The sequence below is a fragment of the Haliotis rufescens genome, unplaced genomic scaffold (genome assembly GCF_023055435.1).
Source record: "Haliotis rufescens isolate VD_foot unplaced genomic scaffold, xgHalRufe1.0.p SCAF_6, whole genome shotgun sequence".
NCBI classification, from domain to species: domain Eukaryota; kingdom Metazoa; phylum Mollusca; class Gastropoda; order Lepetellida; family Haliotidae; genus Haliotis; species Haliotis rufescens.
Genome location: NW_025964334.1, coordinates 25,973,338 through 25,998,510, shown reverse-complemented (window position 1 = coordinate 25,998,510; position 25,173 = coordinate 25,973,338). Strand labels below are relative to the sequence as shown.

Genomic DNA, 25,173 nt, shown 5'->3' with positions numbered 1-25,173 from the left:
CTGAAGACCTATTCTGCCCCAGAATCTTCATGGGTCTTGTGTGCATGTGACCATATTGATCTCATACAGAGGCTAGTTTTATTGCAGAAATATATTTACAAATTGTTCTAGATATTTCACATTTGAAAAGTTTATAGTCCGTAGACCTTGTAATTAATTACAAAACACTTATTGAGACTATGTGTTATTAAATCAAAACCAAGTTAAAGAAAACAGAAATTATGTTTTCAGCTCAGTTTTAACAATTCTTTGTGAAACAATGTTTCCAAAAAATAACTACAAAACATATATAAGAATCTGGATTTATTTTCCACTAGACAACAGAAAAATATCCTACCAAGAATGGGTAGAAAAATATCTAAAGCATGTGTTGTGACAAGTCTACAAAATAAGACTCATTCTCACACAAACTGTTTCTGAATAGAAAACACAGCATCATTTCGATAAATCCAACCTAAAACAAAAGAAAAATGTGTCGCAGTACTAACTGGGCAGAAATATCCTCCACACATGGAAGTGTAAGACAGTGACATTTCATACAAAATCAGATGATGACATCACAAGGGGAAGAGTGGGAACGAGATGGCTTTATGTTCCTTTGAACAATTTTCCCTCAATATCATGGCAGGGGCCACCAGACATGGGCTTCACACATTGCACCCATGTGGGGAATTGTACCTGGGCGTTCGGCGTGACGAGTAAACGCATTAACCACTAAGCTACCCCACTGCCCCGTAAGAGGAAGAGGAAGATGAGACTCTTATAAGGACCTAGCATGTTGTTGCTGTTGCAAAACCAAAAAGAGAACACGCCCAAGTTCTATTGAAAGTACATGTAACTGTATGTGGGAAATGCTTATTTCAAATATCTCCTTGTTATAGATGTCATGAACTTTGATTAATGGCCTATTTTGAGGAAATCAACCTTTGCAAAAAGAGGTCTTTTCAAAATTATGTCCTGACATGTTACATTAATTTCAAATGTGATGTTTTTAAAGTGATGGTGTCCAATTAACCATCTTGGTCTTGCTGGCTCTTCAGAATCTTATATTTGACATTCTCAAATATCCGAAAAACAAGGAAAAGGGGTCTGGCCTAATTTGTGATTAATGCCAATGATCGCTACTTCAGAGCATGTGTCATGTCAAGAAGCATCTAGATAGTTATTTTAGTAGCAGGGCTGGTTAATCGGATGTTAACATTAGCAACAAAAAACACAAGCAGCTAAAGAACCCTGTACCATGCGGATAATTATATACCAAGATTCTTATAATACAAAAATGCTCATAGTATATATTGTCAATTGAATATCAAATCAGATCAATATTTTATTAATTCGTTGCATTACATTACTTTTAAGACATCAAATCATACAAAGAAACGAGTCAATACCATCTATTGTCCATTTTTGTTCAGAAAACATTTTATTGATTTTTTTTATTTAACCAGTTTGAGTTACAGAAAGAATAGGCAATCCAATGTAGTTGTTCACATTAGTCAAGAAGTCATGTCAACAATCAAACAAAATAATAAACATGATTCAATTGCATGGCACGAACGAAAGTGCCCTTCGCCACTAAGCACCCTGCACCATGTTTTCAAAAACAAATCTCAAATATGTCTTTAAAAATGCCCGTCTTTGAATACATATGAATATTTCCTTGGCTCCTGATACATGAAATACGTTTCTTGTTACCAGATGATTATACCGAGATCAGCTTTGGAGTAAGCATCATCACAGTTTCTTCAAGGCAAAGCATGTTCTAATCATAAGCAAGTAATGAATTTATTAAACCATTCAAGCATATAAAAAATATCATTCATCAAAACAAATACTTTTTAATCATGGTCCTATTCATATTAAGTATGTTCAGAAAATGCAGACGAAATAGCCCAATCTTGACATCAACAAATAAGCAGCTTTGTACGGAAAATAAACAAACAAGGATAATCTAACAACCATTGAAAATTCTATCAGCTTTAACTTGCTAAACATTTTTTTCCAATTTGATGATTTTTTACAAACAGACAAGTGTAAAAAGAATATCATCATTCAGATGAAAACTGCAATAAAATATTGTTTGTGAGCACTCCTCCTTCGAGACAATATGTTCTGAAACAGATAAACTGTTCAGAAACTTGGAATATCCCATAAGCACCAAGCCAGGAATCTTATTATAGAGAGGTGTGACGACATTTCGGATACTCTATACCCTTAAACAGTTAATCAGCAAGGAAATAAGTTCCAGGTCAAACTAGTGAGTATGTTTATATACTGCTTTTAGCAATATTCAAGCAGAACTATGTTTGGAGACGCCTTGAATAGCCTTCTTTCATCTTGACAAGCAAATGCTGAAACCAGCAGGTTACGACCCCCGACACAACAGTCAACTTTTAACCAAATAAAAGGGTTTCTCAAAACATTCTTCCTTTAGTCACTACAATGTAAGACAAGAACCACAACTGACCCAAGCCCCTGGTGTTTCATGCTCGTTGTTACTTATACTAAAGATACATAATCATCACAAAACAAAATAATATTAGAACACAATTGGTTCTAAATATAAGAGTTTTAAAATTGGGCAATATCAAAAATTTACATTTTCTTTTCGATATTTTCGGATTACAAGGATGTCAGGTGTTTTAAAGAGAAGTGATGCTCTTCCCAGTTTTACATCCCGTGGTCCAATGGTTGGTGATCATGTGACCGCCATGTTACAGACAGACTCATTATTTCAGCCAACGATTAATCAGCTCAGTATATTTAAAAACAATGGTTGATGATTTATATAAACATGATACATGATTTTGTACACTACAATTCAGTGTTTTGTTCTTCACATTGATGGAAAATGTTTTAGTTCCATTCCATGGTCAAAAACTATTGAGGACGTGGAAGGCAACAACGAGCATTAACACAAAAGTATGGAACCCAGGAGAGTATGTTTCATGCAGCTTCTAGCAACATTCCAGCAATATCACGGTGGGGGACACCAGAAATAGGCTCCACACATTGTACCCATGTTGGGAAAGAACTCTGCCATCCCCGAAAACAAGCGACGCTTTAACCACTAGGCTACCCAAAAGCCTGTTTAACCCATTAGAAAAGGAGAAGTGAAACACTCCTTTACAAAGTTGACATACCAATTCTCTGTTCATAACAAATACATTTAATCATGTATCTTAATGAAAAGTATCTCATAAATATCAGGTTTTGATAGTTCAAACAATGGTCCCATATATATTGTCAACAAATGTTCTTACAGAGAGGTGTACAACATTAAAGATAACTCCGATAGCACTTTGTAGCTAAGGAAACGTTGGTTTCTACTCATTCATCATATGGACATGTAACCGAGAGACAGCTCCGACAAATACAGGTCATGTCGTCACACCTCCTCTGTTAACGCACTGCGTAAATACTGGGGAGTTGTAGGAAATAATCTGTAAACTTGGTCTGCTGTTGGACAAAGATTGTGGTCAAACATTAAATATTCCTCATCTAAGCCTTGCTTAGAAGAGACTTCATCTCATCTGTTTCTGCACAGTCCAGATATGGCCTCCCGTCAGGCGACTTTCCATTCTTGTTTGCGCCCTGAAAACCAAAATACACACTGAATAGTGAAAGATATACCATAATATAAGTTGGTTGGTTTGTTGTTTTACGCCGCACTCAGCAATATTCCAGCTATATGACAGCAGTCTGTAAATAATCGAGTCTGGACCAGACAATCCAGTGATTAATATCATGAGCATCGATCCACGCAATTGGGATCAATGACATGCATCAACCAAGTCAGTGAGCCTGACGACCCGATCCCGTTAGTCGCCTTTTACGACAAGCATAGTCGCCTTTTACGGCAAGCATGGGTTGCTGAAGGTCTATTCTACCCCGAATTTTCACGGGTCAACATAATATAACTGTACATACTGTGCCATGAAATTATTGAGTAGTTAACAATAGTCGTAATTGAATATGGAAAGTTTTTCACCCTCTTAAGTTTACCAAAAGATAAAAGCTACTTTTGAATTTGTTATAAGTAGGAAGCGGTGTGATGAAATGATAGTGAGCCAAGTTAAAAGCCACACTGTTAAAAGTGGCGTTAAACACAACTCACTCACTCACTCACTTCAACGCGCAGAGCGTCAACAGGCTATTGGCATGCTGGAAACTGGAAGAGTGAGTGAGTGAGTTGGGTTTAACGCTGCTTTTAACAGTATTGCAGTTATATCACGGCGTGTCAGCTTAATGTGGGAGGAAAGCCCGAAGTGATGCAGGCCACAGACGTTTACCACTTCAGTGAAACCCACGAGCACGGGTATGGTGCTGACAAACCTAGAAACATAATTGGGGCGAACCGGGATTCGAACCCACTATCATAGGTTTCTGGCGAGCCCAAGGGACGCTGCACAGCGAATCGCAGCGCCTTAGACGACTGGGCGACCCGTGCCCCAGGAAACTGGAAGAAGTCAGCATGCAGTGGCCAATGTGTTTAATGTTTCCCAGTCTGTGATTAGCAGACTGTGGAACAGGTACCAACAAACCCAAAATGTTGAGGATCAATTCTGTTCAGGGCATTTCAGGTCTACAACCAAAGTACAGGGTCAATTGATCCCAAACCAGGTTCAACAAAATCGATTTCAAACGGCGGATCAAATTACTGCAAACCATTTATCAGGTTACAGGCCTCCAATTTTCATTGTTTATCAAGTAGTCATATGGCTACAAATACCTTTTCCAGGTAGCCACTGGTAAAATCAAGAAGTCAAGCCAAAATTGTATGTAAACAAGATTTGAAAATATGTTTTAAAAGCATTTTTAGTTCAATTCCTATTAAAATATGTACAAGTCATAGCATTAGTCTTGGAATCGTATATTATCCACGTATACTTCGTCAGCCATTCTTTGTTTTTCTTTTCAACTAATTTATTTTACTTTCAAACGTCACCACCTTGTCTTCATTTGCGTCCATCGGCTCGGGATCACGTCAACCTTGACTATTTATTACTTTCAAAGTTACTATCATCATCATTTTCACCAACAACTTTCGGTGGTACAATCGTTTTTGGCTGTACGAAGATGGAGAAGTATTTTGCCATGATGTTGTCACGTAAAATGGAACAGTCTACGCATGTCAGAAGTTTGTAACCTCAAGGCACTGCACACAGTAAAATTATTAACCAAACCAAATCCTCACACTGCTGCATGGAGCTATCAAAATGTTTATTGACCTGGTTATTTGACACGAGTGTGGTTATACGAGTTACATTGCAATCAGAAATAACAGGCGATCAAGAAAGCATGGAAGCAAATGTCAATCAAGTTCTTTGTTTCCGTGTCTGCTCATGTGAAGTAATACAACTTAATCGATAAGATATTTTTTCAAGGTAGTCATTTGGTGATCTCTGAATATTTCATAGTAGACACACTGCAATTTAGGTCGCTTTGGTGTTCTAGTTGCCCCTTTGAGGCCTGGGCTGCTGGAGTACAAGTTATGGGTCAGACGATTAGAAATCTCAGGCCTCAAAGTTGCGACTAAAACGGTCGGTAATGCGACCTAAATTTCAATTTGTCTACTGTCTAAAATTCAGAGGTAGCCAAATGGCTACCTTAAAAAATATCTTGTGGCGACTAAATTCTTTTGCTACATATGTGTAGACACAAAATGTCTGCTACTAATTTTGTACTCAAAATAAATTCCTCCTAAAGTCAACGATGAACCGAAATACATAAATATTGATGTAATTAGTGTTTAATTTAGTTGATAATTTATTGGATAAGCAAGGATATACCTATGCAATCTAGTAACATAAATTGCATCATTGTTCGAGCCACAAATAACAAAAGTCAAGTACAGTTTCCACTAATATACAATTCCAAGACTAGTGCTATGACTTGTATATATACTAGTATTATAATAGTTATTTGATAAAAGATAATTTCAAATGCTTTTGGCTACCTACAACATTGGCTTGACTGCTTGATTTTACCACTCGCTACCTGGAAGACAATACTGGTCGCCATATGGCCATTTGGTAAAAATTTAAACCTTGAGGCCTGAATCTTCTACAACAGAGCTACAGATAAGCTTTTGGTGTTGTGGGTATTTTACCCATGCATTTTAAAATCATTGGGTATCAGTAATTCTATCTGGGTATTCAAATTTCTGTTACCCACTAGTTTTTACACATGTGGGTATTTAAGTTAAATATTTAAAAACACTATTCATCTAGTCCCAGCAAAATGGTGTCGTGTGGGTTCGAGAGCTTTATAGGACTAAAAAATACCACGATACTTCCACAAGAAAGTGTGATCGCAAATGATCATGATGTAACTGTCATAGTGGAGTTTGGCAAGGTTGACGGAATGTCCGTATATAATTTCAAAATAAGTTGCTGATTTGCTAATCGAATACACAGGGTTACTTCACAATATTTTGATGATACGCACAAGTTTTATTTTTGTAGCGTATCTGTAATGTTCGTTGCGTATTTTATACGCTTGGATTTTATTTTACTGCATATTTCTGCATTTACTGCATATTTCTGCATTTCTGATGCGTATTTTACGCAGATACACAGCTTATCTGGAGCTCTGTGTCCAGGCTCGACGGATACAAGTTAGACGACCCCTTACAAATCGTCATTGTGCCAACAGACGTCAGTGGTGTACACAACATCAAAACTGGAGCATTTATCGCTGGTCATGTGTCATGTTTTCAGATAAGTCCCAAATCACTTGCAACATCGAAATGAACGTCTAGCCAATGACAACCCGAGACCTCATGACAGATTTGGTGGTGGATCAGTAGTCGTGTGGGGTGGCATCATAATGACTGAACGAAACCCACTACATATTGCACCGATGGTCAGTACTATCGGGACAAAATACTGACACCCTTTGTTGTATTGTTTGCAAGGTGTGTGGGTCGAAGTCTTGTCTTTCAGGAAGACAGTGCCCGTGCTCACGGTGTACGAATCATCAATGCTCACTATCAGCAGCACAATATCCATAGACAGCCATGGCCAGCAATGACCCCAGACCTTTCCCCAACTGAACACGTCAGGGAAATGATTGAGAGATGTGTGTGTCAATATCATAGGACACGGACCACGTTGGCTGAACTTGGTCAGACTGTGCAAGAGATTGGGACACTCCCTCAAATCGCCATTGGGAGACTTGTACACAACAGGCACTACTGAGTGAATGAATGTTTGACAAATCATGGTGGCATTACACACCACTGATCCAAAAACGTCAACTTTGAGAGTTCCAATCTTAACCCTATCATCCTTCAAGATTGTTGGCGGTCATAACATCTGCTGTCTACGTTACAAAAGCTTGTATTGTTCCAAATTCTTTCATTATCATCATACAACTGTTACTAAAACCTAATATCTTTGAAATTTTTAAGTTATATCCAAGTATCCCCTACTTTATGAAGAGTATATATTCACATGAATAGGGAAAATCATAATTCCAAGTTGGGAACTTTTACTGACATTTTCTGCAGATTTTACCCAGCAGCTGAAATACTGCTGACAGGGGTGACTTTCAGTCAGGGGAGCTGAAAACAAGACTTACTTTTTTCAACAGGAGTGCAACAGTTTCTTTGTGACCTTCAAAGATGGCAGATAGCAATGGGGTGATACCGTATTGGTCCTCAATCTAAATAGAAATAAGTCCATCACTTGTCTGCATGGTAAATAGCATTTCTCAAAACTGTCAACATGTACATGATCCTGTTGTGATTTAGATATGCATGATATGAGATAAGTCCGTTTTTACTGAAGTTAGAAGAAAGAGAATCACTGCAGAAATTATAAATCCAGTCAGAAACTTTAGCCACAAGACCAAAGCCTGCATGTAGTAAAATCTGTTCAATCTTGTAAGCTCAGTTTATAATAGTCTTCATAATCACAATAAATTCTGCTGAAAATGATGCCAAGAGCCATGTTCGGGCTAGTAGTCTTAAACACTTTTGGCACAGACTGTAATTCTGTGAACCAATTACCTCTTAAAAGTGTCTGAAGTAATAAAAATAGTGCCATGGCACTGTAGCTCACCTGGATATATAGTCAACAGTTTATAATGTCAACAAAGGCAGCCACTTAACATGAGTTAAACTATTTTCTGCATAATTCAGAAAACAAGAAAATAACACCGAAATCGTAATAATGATGTCATCATAAGAAGAAATATACATGCAAAAGACCACATTCCTCAGTCCTGCAATTTCACAGGAAGAGTGAGATACTCAGGTTTTATTTAGCAATATTCCAGCAATATCACGGTGGGAGACACCGGGCTTCACATATTGTACCCATGTCAGGACCCGAACCCAGGTCTTCGGTGTGACGAGCAAATGCTTTAACCACTCTGCTACCCGACCGCCCTTCACAGGAGGAGAGTGACTGAGTTCAGGTTAACGATGCATGGAAGTTCAACACTATTCCAGTTATATCAATGTGGGAGGAAACCCAAAGTGATGTCAGTCTCAGACGTTTATCACTTTGGTGAAACCCACGAGCACGGACATAGAGCTGATGGACCTACAAATATAAGCGCAAGGAACCAGGATTTGAACCCATAATCATAGGTTTCTGGTATGCCCAAGGCAGGCAGTTCTGCACAGCTAATTGTGGCGCCCTAAATGACTTGGCCATTCTGATGTCATATCAGTGCACATGCTGAAACACCTTCCTCCTGTGAACTGACTGACTTGTAAAAGAAAGCCCTCAAATATCCTTTTGATGGAAAGGATGTCTTCATGTCCACCTCCATTACCCATTTCTTTTTACCCTATCTCAATTTTGATTGGTCGGTAAAATCATACAAAAAATGAAAATTAAGGGCGGGTAATTTCAGATTGCGAGAACCTTGGGACTGGATCCAGGATTTGTACATCTTTCCGAGGCAAGGGTGTTAACTGACTATAAAAGTCCAGGTTTCCACCCTTACCGAACTGGGCTGGAGTTTCCAGGCTCGATCGTAGCCCTACTAGTGGCTATTACGATTTATGTCCCTTTTATTGACCTGTCAGATTCAATCTTTCATATCACTTACATTTGCTTCAAACAAAATGGTGTCACCTATCAAGATGATCTTATCAATAATCAAGATCAAAATTGTAATGAAAGGCAAATTGCATCAAACCACTTGAGCACCTTGAATAAAAATATGAAAAGATTAGCAAAATATCAGTCAACGCCCAGTTGACAGTACCCATGTTTCGCAAATCCTGCAGTCGACTGAAATCTGCATGTTGACATCCATGTTGTTTATGAACTGAATGTCTAGTTCGTTACACGATTTTGATTGGACTATGCATAGACTTGTTAGTCCAGCCAAAATGTAACTCCGGAATTTCTGCCTCGTTCAGCAAGGGTTAGTGTAGGCTGGAGCCCTGGAGATATAGAGCATGCTGAAGCACATGAGTACGGTGCCATCAAACCAAAGATCATAATGCTAGCAAAACAGTGATTTGCATCACCATTCAGCAGTTCCTGATATGGCTAAGGGATGTTACTTAGCACAGTAAATTGCAGCACCATTGTCACCTACGACTTTTGACCCAGTTAAAAGTAGCTGCATAATTGAGAACAAGAGATTAGGCTGTCTGACAGGGAAGTAACAGTAAAATCAATGTACTTACATTTATACCAGCCCCATTAGCCACTAGATATTCCACAACAGCTGTTTGGCCATAATCTGCAGCAAAATGGATCGGGCTCCTTCCTGCTATTTCCTTTGTGCCAAGAGATTTCTGCAAGAAAATTTAACATCAAAACAAATTCATTGATTATCATATTCCATGCATAAAACTACCTGTCTTGGAAAAGTGGATTAGCTTCAGCATTCTTTGCAAATATCAACCAAATTCTATCAACTATTATTGCCGAGTCAAAATACCTGAATTATTCTGTTGCGCTATCAAAATTTGCTTGCAAAGATTTCATATTATTATATCTTTGGTCAGTATCCATTTAACTATGACAGTATTTACTGCAGTGTTGCAAGATGTTTTGCGTTTTTTAAATGATCAGGCTCATAGTTCTAATAAATAAAATATCTGGTTTTGCAGCTGCAACTGATAATATATCTACTCTCAAAACAAAATCCCAGGATTTGATAATACATAACACTGCATACACTTCAGAATCATTATTTGTGCTCCACGCTCAAAAACAATAATTCCTAGAAAAGCTAGCAGGCGACATTTTATTTTATGAACAATATCCTGATCATACCAACTTAAGTTTCAAAACAAAATACATCTACCCATGAAGATTCGGCTTAGAATACGTGTTCTGCAACCCATGTTTGTCATAAGAGGCGACTAACAGGATTGGATGGTCAGACTCGCTGACTTGGTTGATGCATGTCATTGTATCCCAATTGCGTAGATCGATGCTCATGATGTCAATCACTGGATTGTCTGGTCCAGACTTGATTATTTATGGACAGCAGTCATATAGCTGGTATATTGCGGAGTGGTGTTAATCAAGATACAAACAAACAAGATACCTCTAATATCTACAACCAAATAAGCAGAATTAAAAATAATAGAACCTTTGACGAAAAGCGAAATACATGCAAATCAGCCTTAATCACTTATGCAGTCATGGCAGATGACTAAGATGAAAACTGCTTCCTTGTTGTATATCTAAAACAGTAACATGTGGGCAATCAGTTTATGTATCAACTAAATGTCGGTTTGTTCCAGTTTGTCCTGGGTACAAAATTGTACCAGTTAGTTAACGATAATTTAGTTAAGAACAAATCAATCTCGGTGGTAAAAGGTTCTTTAAGCACCATGACTTGTGTTCGACATCCCAAGAATGCGAGATGTAAAAACGGGAATAGATAGTATCCCCAGCAACACATGGCGTACACTAATCTTTTGACACATATTTTCAAAGTTACTTAGGGTTGCGAAGGGTCTAAGAAATCTTTCTATTTAACATTAGGCCTACATGAAATTTGCACTTGGGATTTGTCCAAATACACGAAAACCGAAGTTCTGTCAAATTGCCACGGAGATCCATATACAACAGAGCATTAAACAACAAATAAAAGGATCGCAAATATAAATGAAAACAATAGTAACCTCTTTGGCCATGAGAGTTTTCACTTCTGAAATGTCTCCATTTTTTACACTCCACAAAAAGGATTTAGACAATTCTGCTTCGTCTGCCATGATGCTGAGTAAGATATAAAAATTGGGAGGTCCCGACCGGAAACAGCCCACGAATCTGGCAGCCGCGTGTAAATGTAACGCGTAATTTGATTGGTAGATATCATGCCGAAACCCAATGAAGAAAGACGTAATATACTCTCTCCAGCTAGACTGGTATCCTGTCCTTTGCCTCCTAGTAGACTGGTACCCTTGTCCTTCGCCCCCTTGCGGCTGCACAACGTGAAGTGCTGCGAGGAGCGAAAGCGCTCTATGGCAGTCAAACCTGTCTATCGCCCCAACAAACGCGACACCTTGTGTTTAAATGCCTAAAAGTGTTGTTCAAAGGGACATAATTGGCATTTTGAAAATTAAGGATTTTAGGACTGCTTTCGTCAGTTCCAACAGTTAAAGAATTTGAAGGTTTTGTTCAAGTTTAATGCAGTCACAATATTCCTATATCATCACAGCTGGTAGATAATAAAGGCTGGGACAGAAAAAAGGGGTTGATATTATGAGCAACGATCTACGCCGTCGAGCTACGATGAAACGCAATCAATCAAGTCACTGAGCCTGCAAAACAACCGATCCACGTAATTTCCTTACGACAGGTATATAAAGGTTACTAGCAACATATTGTAACCCAGAAGCGAATTCAGACGAAGATATACTTTCATGTATATATGGACTCATGCGCAATGTTTAGTCTATGCGTAGACGAAGGCCCGCCAAATAAGAAAGCAAGATTGTTTGTTATTCAACGCCGCAATACTCCAGCAATATTCACGACGACTGTCTGTAAATATTCGTGTCTGGACGAAACAATACAGTGATTGATATTGTTAGCAGCGATCGAGGTACGATGACACACACTCTACCGGGTCTGACCACAGGATCCATGGTCATCCCTTTGGTCGCTCCTACGAGTGAGGGGGCGGTCGGGTAGCCTAGTGGTTAAAGCGTTCGCTCGTCACGCCGAAGACCCGGGTTCGATTCCCGACATGGGTACAATGTGTGAAGCCCATTTCTGGTGTCCCCCGTCGTGATATTGCTGGAATATTGCTAAAAGCGGCGTAAAACCATACTCACTCACTCACTCCTACGAGTGAGTGACTATGTTTTTACGCCGCTTTTAGCAATATTCAAGCAATATTACGGCGGGGATACAATAAATGGGCTTCACACATTGTAGCCATGTGGGAAACGAAAACTTCTTAATTTGTTGGCAACCTTTTCTTGTGCGGGAACGAGTGAGGGGTGGATGTTATTTTACGTGACTGCAAGACCAAGTCCAGTTCAACTGCGGCCTGTATGTAATCGAACCTGAGTCTGATAAACCAGTGGTTGAAATCATGGGCAACGACGACACACATTCAATCAGGTCACACATTGCAACCACCCAAGTCTCGTTTAGTTATCCTGAACGATACTCATGTTTGGGAGTGATAATTCACTGACTCCTTAATGAGTGAGTGAGTGGATCAGTATGCGCCGCTTTTAGCAATAGTCCAGCAATATCACGGCGTGACGAGCAAACGCTTTAACCACTAAGCTACCCCACCGCCGTTCGTCTCTTACGAAGAGTATATGCTTGGGGCCAATTCTTGCCTTGAATATCCACGGGGCAAGAGCTGGAGATCCGGGTTAATATTGGTCTTCAGCAACCCATGCTTGCTGTAGGAGTCGACTAACTTCGGGATCGGGTGGTCAGGCTCGCTGTCTTGGTTGATGCATGTCATTGTATCCCAACTGCGTGCATCGATGCTCATGATGTTTATCACTGGATTGCCTGGTCCTGTACCCATCATCCTCCCGAGGCAAAGGAGTTAACTGACTATAAAAGTGGAAACTGGACTTTTAAAGTCAGTTAACTCTCTTGCCTCGGGAAGATGGTACCCATGAGAGGAGTCGAACCCAGATCTTCAGAGGCTCCATATATGTATACATATATTCTGATCCCCATTCAAGGCAGTTTGTGATATCCAAACGTCCCCTGTAAAGTCAATTTCAACGAGTTGGGGTAATATCTATTGATGATAACACCATGAACAGTATCTTATGAAATGAAGGGAACGAAGAAAATAGAGGTATGCAGTGTGAGTGAGTATGGGTTTACGCAGTTTTAGCAATATTCCAGCAATATCCCGGCGGGGGACACCAGAAATGGGCTTCACACATTGTACGCATGTCGGGAATCGAACCGGGGTCTTCGGTGTGACGAGCGAACGTTTTAACCACTAGGCTACCCCACCGCCCCTTGAGGTCTGCAATCAGCTCTTTCCTATCATTGACAGGGGGCGGTCGGGTAGCCTGGTGGTTAAAGCGGTCGCTCGTCACGCCGAAGACCCGGGTTCGATACCCGACATGGGTACAATGTGTGAAGCCCATTTCTGGTGTCCCCCGCAGTGATATTGCTTGAATATTGCTAAAAGCGGCGTAAAACCATACTCACTCACTCACTATCATGGACATATTAAACCGGACATTTCGAGGCGTCACATAAGGGCACTTTAAAACACTTATCCTGCTGTAAAGGGACTAAAAAAACTCTTTTGGAAAAAAAATATATTGCTGGTGAAAGACGGGATTTATATTTGTTTTGGTTTGGTTGTTGTTTAACGCCTCACTCAGCAATATTCCAGCTATATGACGGCGGTCTGTAAATAATCGAGTCTGGACCAGAGATTCCAGTGATTGATAACATGATCATCAATCCGCCACGCAATTGTGATACGATGACATGCATCAACCAAGACAGCGAGCCTGACCACACGATCCCGCTAGTCGCCTCTTACAGCAAGCATAGTCGACGGGATTTATGAAGTATTATTGATGCCTAAACATGGGTCACCGTCGTTGGCAATAGCACAATATTCCTTTCCAAGGCCGAATGTGTGTCTATGGAGTCACCTCGGTCATTGGAAACCGGTGAACTGGTTATCCAACAATCATTATCTTATTATCAAGCTCCATGTGTGTGTGGCAGCAGGGCACCCAGGCTGAGGAGAGACAGTAACCCAGTTTCATACCGGGCACAAATACAACTGGTTATAGCTAATACCGGATACGCTCATCGGACCGGAGAGATGAACCCACGTGTTGAAATAAAGATACTTCCCTCCTCCGCAGTGTCCTAGTTTACCTTTCGCCGCAAGGACGAGGCGTGACGTTCGCTTCCGTGTTCATTTTGTTTGTTGAGTCAAACATTTTACTTGCTATTATCGCGGCTAGATTTATCGTTTCATGTATCTATCCTCCTTCGATGATATCCATCATATACCACAGCTGACAAATTGCCACAGCTTACAGACAACCTGTTTACATTTGTCACTTCTGTAAACACACGTCCATAACACATTCAACTCTGAATGCAGCCATTGTACATGTGCTTGTTGGCGACTGTACACAACGCGCCCTCTCTATTAGGGAGCCGACTGCGTATCTTATAACGACGAAAGCGGGTCAGTACTTATCTATAGCCACTGCCCGAGACGGAGCCACGGGGATCAGGCGTCAGGCCCTCGGAATGGGGATCAATCGGATGAACTAACCCGAACATCCAGACCTATACACAGTCACATTGGCGCAAGCCACGACCACGCCTCAAGGAGAACGCCCCCTCTTTAAGAAGAGTCAGTGCTGTGGAAGAGGACACTGTGGAATCCGAGGTGACACATGGACTGTTTACATCGAGGCGTCATCATTGACAGTATGGTCATTAACAATGCGATGTTTTAGCAGCAGACGACATTGTCATCCCGAGCAGACGACACTGTCACAACACGCAGACGACATTATAGGATACCCCTGCCTGTTCTCACTCTGATGTCGGTATGGGTGAAGGTAAGATGTCACATGTTAAGTTATTTTGTCGCGCGCCTTGTTCCATTTAGCGGTAAAACCAGGAGTGATTTATAACTGAGTCGATCAACTCGCGCGAAGTAGTTCAGCTGTCTTCGCGTGTCGTCCCTGTGCTCGGGTTTGTACCAAACGTCAATAATATTGACACTATTCGTTAATTATTGAGCAGATGGGATTCGGATCATAGGTAAATGTATTTGTTACCTTCTCCACACCAAGGAATTCGGCCCGTGTGGGACAGGCACGGTGAACTGTTGTCACAGCGATAAGATTATTCATCCCTAGGGCATTGAGTTGTACAGCACACTAACCGTTTGGGGCCCACGAGTGTGAATCTCCGAGCTCCGAGCAAAAACACAGTATCTATCGTCACGCAATTAATAATTCAACGTAACTACAATGCAAACGCATCTATTTAATTTCATTTTGTTTAACTTTTAAAAATATTTATGACTACTTTTGTTGCCTACCACATGAATATATTATAAGGTTTCCGGTTCAAGCGAAAATGTTATTGGTTATGCCGCATATAATGTTATCGTCCACACTGAAATGTAACATCGAATGCATTTGGAAATTCAAATCAATACTTTTGTTCATGCACTACAGCTTCACAACATTAAATTATATGCCTTAAACATATCACTAGACTAACATCTAGTCTGAAATGAACATATCGTACAGAAAAAAACAGTTGTTAAATTATCTTAATTAAAAAATAATAAAAGGGAACCAGACACTGTCTTCATTTTCAGATACTGATACTGCAGTAATCTAGACTTGCCAAACATTATAGACTCACATGTGCTGTATTTGATATATTTGTATCAGGGTCTGTAAGACAGACTAATATATCACGTATATATGCATCGTGTATCTCCTGCAGTGACTTCTATGAACTTTAACCCTAAGACCTGAACGTGAGATTGCCACAGGTATTTTGGAAACTGACCCGTGTGTGAGGCGACGATGACGAGCTAATGTCCCAGTGAGATATATTTACTCTAAAAGTCCACTGTTTCACAGTAATGCATCTGTCCCGACTGTCCTGTGACACACCTCCTCGGGAACATGGCCTAGTTTGTTGATGTTAGTCAATGTAGCCAAGCGCGCTCGTTTCCGCTGAATATAAGGAAGTGCGACATGGTACTGACAAGCACATCTCATTAACTGTGAGTACACGCATACACCTTTCGATTCCTACCCCCGTGTCTATGCATACACACGATCAGATCGTTGCTGCTTTAATTGTGTCATCGTCATCTGATTCGCAGACAGTTTCGACACTGGCAGCCTGTCCTCCACTAAATATAATTGCATGTTTGAAACATTAATAAGTATTCCAAGCCCTAGATACCCCACTCGCCGTGTATGCATACACGACGATAACATAACTGTGTGAAACATCATCTGTGACACCGATTCGCGACTGGTTCCCATGGTAATATATTGTATATTTGAAATATCAATACTAAAATAATATAAATGTCACGATGACTCATATTTGCCCTTCAACACTGTTTTCAGGAAATAGCATTATCATCCAAATTATTCCCAAATGTAGCCTATTTTGAAAACACATATGTAGTTTCTAGTCTGAATGAAGTAATTAGGTCATGAAAACATAGAACCGCTATTAGATCGGGTTCATTGTGATTGGATTGTTCATATTTTTTGTCAAACTGTAATTATTGTTTGACGTTTGTTCCGTTGTCGTTACATGTGTCATGTTGATTGTTTGTATTTATTTGTGATTGGCAACTTCGAGGTTAGTTTGTCGATGTTTAAGAGGAGCTTTGGTCGCTGGTACAAGTGCAGGATTCGACACGGTTAATATATTTTGTTTGTCTTGTTTGTGCTTGTGGTTTTCACCAAGGGTGTTTTTGTTCTAAGTACAAACATCACTGGTGTCATTCAAGAGATGCAAGGTTCTGGTGTGTGTCACTTTGGGTTTTCATAATAGGTCATCAATCGTATGTGCTGTTATATAACTCACTCACTGAACCACCCACTCAGTCACTCGCCTACTAACCCACCCACTCAGTCACTCGCCTACTAACCCACCCACTCAGTCACTCGCCTACTAACTCACACACTCAGTCACTCGCATACTAACCCTCACACTCAGTTACTCGCCTACTAACCCACACACTCACTCACTCGCCTACTAACCCACACACTCACTCACTCGCCTACTAACCCACACACTCACTCACTCGCATACTAACCCACACACTCACATACTAACCCACACACTCAGTCACTCACTCGCCTACTAAGCCACACACTCACTCACTCGCGTACTAACCCACACACTCACTCACTCGCATACTAACCCACACACTCAGTCACTCGCCTTCTAACCCACACACTCAGTCACTCGCATACTAACCCTCACACTCAGTCACTCGCCTACTAACCCACACACTCAGTCACTCGCCTACTAACCCACACACTCAGTCACTCGCCTACTAACCCACACACTCAGTCACTCGCATACTAACCCTCACACTCAGTTACTCGCCTACTAACCCACCCACTCAGTCACTCGCCTATTACCCCACACTCAGTCACTCGCCTACTAACCCACACACTCAGTTACTCGCCTATTAACCCACACACTCACTCACTCGCCTACTAACCCACACTCAGTCACTCGCATACTAACCCACACACTCAGTCACTCGCCTACTAACCCACACACTCAGTCACTCGCATACTAAACCACACACTCATTTACTCGCCTACTAACTCACCCACTCGCATACTAACCCACACACTCAGTCACTCGCCTACTACCTCACCAACTCGTTTACACACTCACTCACTCTTTCACCCATTCACTCACCACTCACCCACTCTTTCACCATCCACCCACTCACTCACTCACTCTTTCACCCATCCACCCACTCAGTCACTCGCCTACTAACTCACCTACTCGTTGATACACTCACTCACTCTTTCACCAATTCACTCACTCACCCACTCTTTCACCATCCACCCACTCACTCACTTACTCTTTCACCCATCCACCCACTCAGTCACTCGCCTACTAACGCACCAACTCGTTCACACACTCACTCACTCACTCGCCCTGTCACTCACTCCACGTGAAAGATACCTCAATCACAATAACGTGTATCAATACAATTCAACTGTAATTTCTGCCACTGGATCCGCCATACTGGTTCACTGTATACGTTGTACAAATCATTCGCCATATCCGGTTCTTGTGTACCATACCCACAATACTCCTGTTTGTCGGACATTCATACTCCACCAACGTACATTCAATACCGAATAGCCGACAGAATGCGTTATGTACATGACTGGAATGCGATCTGCAATAGCACGTGTGAGTTCCATTCAGGGTGTCGCCCGTGCCATACAAGCGACGCAGCTCCATTTATAGACCGGCATTTGCATGTAGCCACGAGGCTGCACAGACAGGCCGCCAACAGGTGCTTGATATTGAACAGGTTGACATATCGCATTCATGTCGCTGCACCAAATGTGAAACGGTATTCCTGTAATGACACAATAAACAATTTCCATAATACCCTATGCCAACAGTCCGAAGGCCACAAGGGTGTATTGGTAGAACGAGACACCAGCTGTATACCGTTACATTCAATGTTGTGTTGCAAACATGTTATAATTCAAAAGAGCAATAGGCCAAAAATTATTAGTTGTTCGGATCCTTTTGCATGTCGGCAAATGTGGGGATGGGGTGCTTACAGATCGGCAAACGTGAAGGCTGGGGGGCTTACAGTTGGCTAATGTGGGGGGTGGGGGGCTTCCAGGTTAGCAAATGTGGGGGTGGGGGCTTACAGGTTGGCAAATGTGGGGGTGGGGGCTTACAGGTTGGCAAATGTAGGGGTGGGGGCTTAAAGGTCGGCAAAGGTAGGGGGGGGGGGGGGGGGCTTCCAGGTTGGCAAATATGGGGGGTGGGGGGCTTCCAGGTTTGCAAATTGGGGGGGCTTACAGTTTGACAGGGGGGGGCTTACAGTTTGGCAAATGTGAAGGGTGGAGGTCTTACAGATTGGCAAATGTGTGGGGGGAGGGGGGTTTACAGGTCGGTCAATGTGTGGGGGTTGGGGGCTTACAGGTTGGCAAATGTGAAGGGTGGGGGTCTTACAGATTGTGAGGGGAGAGGGGGGCTTACAGGTCGGTAAATGTGTGGGGGGAGGGGGTGGGGGGCTTACAGATTGTGAGGGGAGAGGGGGGCTTACAGGTCGGTAAATGTGTGTGTAGGGGGGTGGGGGGCTTACAGGTTGGCAAATGTGTGTGTAGGGGGGAGGGGGGCTTACAGGTTGGCAAATGTGTGTGTAGGGGGGAGGGGGGCTTACAGGTTGGCAAATGTGAAGGGTAGGGGTCGTCAAATGTGGGGGTAGCCTCATTTAAAAGACTGCAATACAGGATTTAGTCTGACAGCCCCTGAACCATATTATTTTACTTGACGCCCAGCTCTGACTCTAATGCTGTAACCTAAATGAAGCAAAGTTTCACCCAGGTTCAGTATCTCCCAATATCACTGGGGCTCCTTTTCAATTTAAATTTCAAATTATATATTTTCAGAGACCAAGCGTTAGTCTATAAAGGATTACAAGATTCAGAACAACAAATAATATATTTGTCGTGGCCTTACGTATATTTACGCTCTGCCAAAAAGTTAAATACACCTGGGGACCGAGGTCTAACTATTGTACCGAGCTATGCAGCTGGGTTGATTCAGATTGGTCCTAATGTGCTGCATAATGTGTCCGTGTGTTGGCAAGGCAAATCATTTTCACATTACGTATGCTATGCACAGTGATGAATATCATATATGAACGCTGTTTGCATTTCCACCATTGAATCGTGCCGATGAACATGTTTTTAGAGTCTGAATACCAAGTCGCATCTAGCGCCCAGTACGTCGCTGACTAACTCCATGCGATCTTGTCAGGGAAAAGGACCGGCCATTTTATATTATGTTGCATGGACAAAATAAATTGTCTTTATGTATTACGAAAAATATGTTCGCTGGGCATTGTGGATGTCCTTAAAATAATTGCATGTGTGCTGAGAAAAGGTGAGTATAATTGTTCGGTTACTCCTTTGAGAGAAAAAAACATTGCGTGTTTTGAAGTCTTCAACAAAAATAGCAGCCCCACCTCTACCCCCTTACGATATTAAATGGTAGGTCCCCCACATGTAATCATGAGGTGAGGTGAGGCGAAATGGGGTTTAACGTAGCGTCCAAGATTATTGCACTTATATAGCCACGTGCATGTACGTGTGTGTGTGTTTGTGTGGCTGCTTGTACTAGTCCGGACTGATGCCCATTTATAGTGCTAACTCACTGAGATACCATGCCGCAGTTTAACATAAATACCCCACTCAGACGCAGTATACTGATTCCGAGCCGACCAGTACTTGTTTTAGCCCCTTAATGCCGAGCGCCAGACAGGGTAACGATAAGTACCATCTTTAAACGTCTTTTGGTATGACGCGGCCGGGGATCGAACCCCGGATCTTCAGCTCTCCGGGCGGACGCTCTATCACTAGACCACGGAGGCAGCCTGTTGTTATGATCTGAAGTACTTCCGGTGCTGTGTTATGAATATGATCAGGGTGTTGAATAAATACTCCCGCTCTGCATGTGTACAGGCCATGCATCATGGAGACAATGGACCGCTGGTTACCTTGTCAACAACAGGCGCGGCAATGGAATCTCTGCGTAGAGAGCTGGTGATCGCTGTCAAAGTCGGACAACACGCAGGGTGGGCTCCTCACGAGTTCCTGCTGATGCGGTGAAATATGACGTGGAACTCTCCAGACACAGGCCGCGTGGTTGGATGAAGGATGAACACCGATAGACTGCAGAGATTGTAGAGAAACTATTTGATTTGAGAGGAATTAGATAAGTTATCGATCACACATTTGTGATTGGTGAGAATCATGGCTGATTTTGTCCATGGAAAGGTCTTTGCCATCCATCTTCACCACCCTCTTGTATATTGGCCTGAGGTGTGACATGTGGTCTGAACTCACCGAATCATTGTACACTGAAAGTGTCTGACGTGGAAGGAACTTGACTAGTGACGGGGGGAATGTCTGATGTGGGAGGACCTAGTCTAGTGACGGGCAATATGTCTGATGAGGAAGGACCTTGTCTAGTGACGGGGAATATGTCTGATGTGGGAGGACCTAGTCTAGTGACGGGGGAGAATGTCTGATGTGGGAGGACTTGGTCTAGTGACGGGCAATATGTCTGATGAGGAAGGACCTTGTCTAGTGACGGGGGAAATGTCTGATGTGGGAGGACTTGGTCTAGTCACGGGGTGAATGTCTGATGTGGGAGGACCTAGTCTAGTCCCTGGGAGAATGTCTGATGTGGGAGGACCTGGTCTAGTGACGGGAATATGTGTGATATGGAAGAACCTTGTCCAGTGACGAAGAGTATGTCTCATGCGGAAGGGCCTTGTCTAGTGACGGGGAATATGTCTGATGTGGAAGGACCTAGTCCAGTGACGGGCAATATGTCTGACGTGGAAGGAACTTGACTAGTGACGTTGAATATGTCTGATGAGGAAGGACCTTGTCTGGTGACGGGGAGAATGTCTGATGTGGGAGGACCTGGTCTAGTGACAGGAATATGTCTGATGTGGAAGGATCTAGTCCAGTGACGGGAGATATGTCTGATGTGGAAAAACCTATCCAGTGACGGGAATTATGTCTGATGCGGAAGGGCCTTGTCTAGTGACGGGGAGAATGTCTGATGCGGTAGGACCTAGTCCAGTGACGGGAATTATGTCTGATTTGGAAGAACCTTGTCTTGTGACGGACAATATGTCTGATGCGGAAGGGCCTTGTCTAGTGACGGGGAGAATGTCTAATGTGGGAGGATCTAGTCTAGTGACGAGAGTATGTCTGATGTGGGAGGACCTAGTCTAGTGACGAGAGTATGTCTGATGTGGGAGGACCTTGTCTAGTGACGGGGAATATGTCTGATGTGGGAGGACCTTGTCTAGTGACTGCGAATATGTCTGATGTGGGAGGATCTAGTCTAGTGACGGGGAATATGTCTGATGTGAGAGGACCTTGTCTAGTGACGAGAGTATGTCTGTTGTGGGAGGACCTAGTCCAGTGACGAGAGTATGTCTGATGTGGGAGGACCTAGTCAAGTGACGGGGAATATGTCTGATGTGGGAGGACCTAGTCTACCGACGGGGAATATGTCTGATGTGGGAGGACCTAGTCTAGTGACGGGGGATATGTCTGATGTGGGAGGACCTTGTCTAGTGACGGGGGATATGTCTGATGTGGAAGGACCTTGTCTAGTGACGGGGAATATGTCTGATGTGGGAGGACCTAGTCTAGTGACGGTGAACATGTCTGATGTGGGAGGACCTAGTCTAGTGACTAGAGTTTGTCTGATATGGAAGGACCTAGTCTAGTGACGGAAAAGTCATATCTCTATAATATGTCGCTTTCAGTCATAAAACTCTTGAATACACGTTGTCCTGGGTTGTGGACGTAGAGCTATGATGTAACAGGTTAATATGACCTCTCTTATCTTTTTATGGTTGACGGTATTGCTCTTAGAGTCCTGGTTCAAGAACTATACACAACCATGTGATGTGGAGTTTAACAAACACAAATTGACGGTGAGATAAGCATCTCTAGTTACAGATTGTTCATGGATACCTTCCCTTGGGGTTTCTTGCCGTTAGGAGCGACTAAATATTTGTTTGTTCGTTTATTATTGTTTAATTCCGCACTCACAAATAGTCTAGCTATATGACGGCGGTCTGTTAATAATCGCTTCTATACTAGACAATCCAGTGAATGACATCATGAGCATCGATCTACGCATTTGGGATATGATGACATGCATCAACCAGGTCAGCGAGTCTGACCGCTCTTACGACAGCGACTAAATGAATCGGGTGGTCAAGTTCGGTGACTTGGTTGATAATATGTCGTCACACCCCGACGGCGTAGGATGTTACTCATTGCATCAACCACTGGTTTGTCTGGTCCAGACCCGAATAGTTAGGGGCCAACCATTTGATATTCGGGGGTGGGTTGTTTTGTTACTTTGTCGAAAATACGAATTTTCTTTGACTGATAGTTTTAATTGAAAGAATATTTTTTCATGCAGGTTTCGTTTTTAATTAAAATAATATTTTGTATGCAGGTTTCGTTTTTAATTAAAATGATATTTTTATGCAGGTTTCGTTTTTAATTAAAATAATATTTTTTATGCAGGTTTCGTTTTTAATTAAAATAATATTTTTTATGCAGGTTTCGTTTTTAATTAAAATAATATTTTTTATGCAGGTTTCGTTAGGTAGAGGGGAGGAGAGATGCCATCGGTGGGGCTGGACATGCTTACTATTTCCGCTGCCAATACACACACACACACACACACACACACACACACACACACACACACACATCCACACCCCAACACACACACATCCACACACACACAAATATCCACACACACACATCCACACACACAGCGCGATATAGCGAGGACTAGGCCAACGCGTATCGACATCAAGTAGACCAGGCGCGTTGTCATGCAGCGCTACAATGCCAGGGAACGAATATGGCTTTACGCCGCTGTTACCAATATCACGGCGCGGGAACCACAAATGGGCTTCACACAATGTACCCATGTAGGGAATCGAAACCGGGTCTTCGACGTGACGAGCGAACGCTTTAACCACTAGGCTACCCCACCGTCACCACTAATCCAAGCAGAACAAGTACTGAAGCTGAAGGTATTCACATACAAATAACATGGACACGAATGAATTGCTGGAAAAATATCGTATATCATACAGTAACATCATCTCCGACCATTCTCATTAATATTCATTGCTAAATACTTTGATTTAGTTATTAACCCTTTGTCTACCGCTGATAACGCACTGCCTGTTGCTATAGTGACACACAGCTATACAGCAGTATTATTATCTTCATGGGCCCTTTTAAACAGAGGAGTATAGCTTTATGGCCTTAAAGTCAAAGCCAGTTGTTATCAGTTGGATTTATGAAGTAATAACTGGAATTTAATATTATTGATATTGATATGGACAACATATCTTTACTGATTTATCATCGTGTGGATCACTCGCCAAGGCTTAGTCAGTCTCCCAGACCCTAGAGAATATATATATTAAAGTTGTATTAAAAACCATATCCGACTCAAGCCAGGAATGATTTGGCAAGTCTAGACTGCCTTGGTTAAACATTGTTCTGTTCTCCTTTTGGATTTTATTTATATTTTGTAGATATATATTTTAAATCAGATAACTTTATTTCTGGGACTAAATGTTTGTCCAGCCAAAGCTGACCGAGGTAACTTAATGCCGTTTTAATGCCTATTGGGCTTTCCTTAAAACAAGCCACACCTTTTTCGTTCATGCCTTATTGTGTTGGCTGATTGAGAATGAACATAATAAGACATTTCACCATAGCTTTATGAAGACAAGAATAAAATCTTTGAAATTATTTTTTGTCATTATATTACATATGACTAATATTGAGAGTGAGTTAGTTTGGTTTTACGCGGCTTTTAGAAATATTCAAACAATATCACGGCGGTGGACGCCAGAAACATTGTCTTCCATGTGGGGATTCGAACACGGCCTTTGGCGTGACGAGCGAGCGCTTTAACATCAAGGCTGCCCCATCGTTCCTTTAATATTTAGAACCTTTTAATTAAACAGCAGTATGTTTTTTTTATAATCTACAACGAAAAGAGGCGTTACAGATGCTTCATAAATATAACGATATGGTAAATATGAATTTGAGCACTGTAACTTTGACTTGGTCCGGGTAAGTGAGTGAGTGAGCTTGGTTTTACGCCGCTGTTAGCAATATTCAAGCAATATCCCGGCGGGGTACACCAGAAATGGGCTTCACACATTGTACCCATGTCGGGATCGAACCCGAGTCTTCGGCGTGACGAGCGAACGCTTTAACCACTAGGCTACCCGACCACCCCTGGTCCGGGTAAAGCTTGACAGTTGGTCTTTCAAACTTTAGTTTTGAAAGATAGAACAAATGGAATCTAAACACCACTTCCAACTTCTTACTTCCGCTTGTATACTCGTCAAATGATAAAGACGAGGGTT

At 41.9% G+C, this 25,173-nt stretch overlaps 2 protein-coding genes across 4 annotated transcripts in view; one reads left to right on the top strand and one right to left on the bottom strand.

Annotated features, from left to right (window-relative positions):
- Positions 1 to 290: 290 nt before the first annotated feature.
- On the bottom strand, positions 291 to 15,348 carry LOC124111446 (myotrophin-like). 2 transcript variants are annotated; one of them, XM_046471163.2, is made up of 4 exons: positions 15,242 to 15,348; positions 9,656 to 9,766; positions 7,585 to 7,668; positions 291 to 3,594 (listed from the first exon to the last, which is right to left on the bottom strand). In XM_046471163.2, exons 1-4 carry the CDS (start codon positions 15,314 to 15,316, stop codon positions 3,502 to 3,504), a joined length of 363 nt encoding a protein of 120 aa, XP_046327119.2. In that variant the 5' UTR covers positions 15,317 to 15,348; the 3' UTR covers positions 291 to 3,501. The 2 variants fall into 2 exon arrangements, with proteins under 2 accessions (XP_046327119.2, XP_046327118.1); XM_046471162.2 differs by lacking the exon at positions 15,242 to 15,348 and adding an exon at positions 11,111 to 11,268.
- Positions 14,313 to 25,173, top strand: part of LOC124111445 (double-stranded RNA-specific adenosine deaminase-like) — a 43,382-nt gene continuing 32,521 nt past the window's right edge. The window contains exon 1 of one of the 2 annotated variants that reach the window (XM_046471159.2): positions 14,313 to 15,019. In XM_046471159.2, coding sequence (XP_046327115.1) covers positions 15,010 to 15,019 — 10 coding nt within the window. In that variant the 5' untranslated portion in view covers positions 14,313 to 15,009. Of the gene's footprint in view, positions 15,020 to 16,019; positions 16,210 to 25,173 lie in introns of those variants that run through there. The other variant, XM_046471161.2, reaches the window with a different exon arrangement.

What these genes read in the sequence shown, in the direction of transcription:
- LOC124111446 (XM_046471162.2), bottom strand. Translation starts at nt 11,200, where the DNA reads ATGGCAGACGAAGCAGAATTGTCTAAATCCTTTTTGTGGAGTGTAAAA. An exon ending in AAACTCTCATGGCCAAAGAG is followed by an intron (nt 9,767 to 11,110) that starts GTTACTATTGTT and finishes ATTTTCTTGCAG; the next exon opens with AAATCTCTTGGCACAAAGGA. An exon ending in TTGCACTCCTGTTGAAAAAA is followed by an intron (nt 3,595 to 7,584) that starts GTAAGTCTTGTT and finishes TTTGGTTTTCAG; the next exon opens with GGCGCAAACAAGAATGGAAA.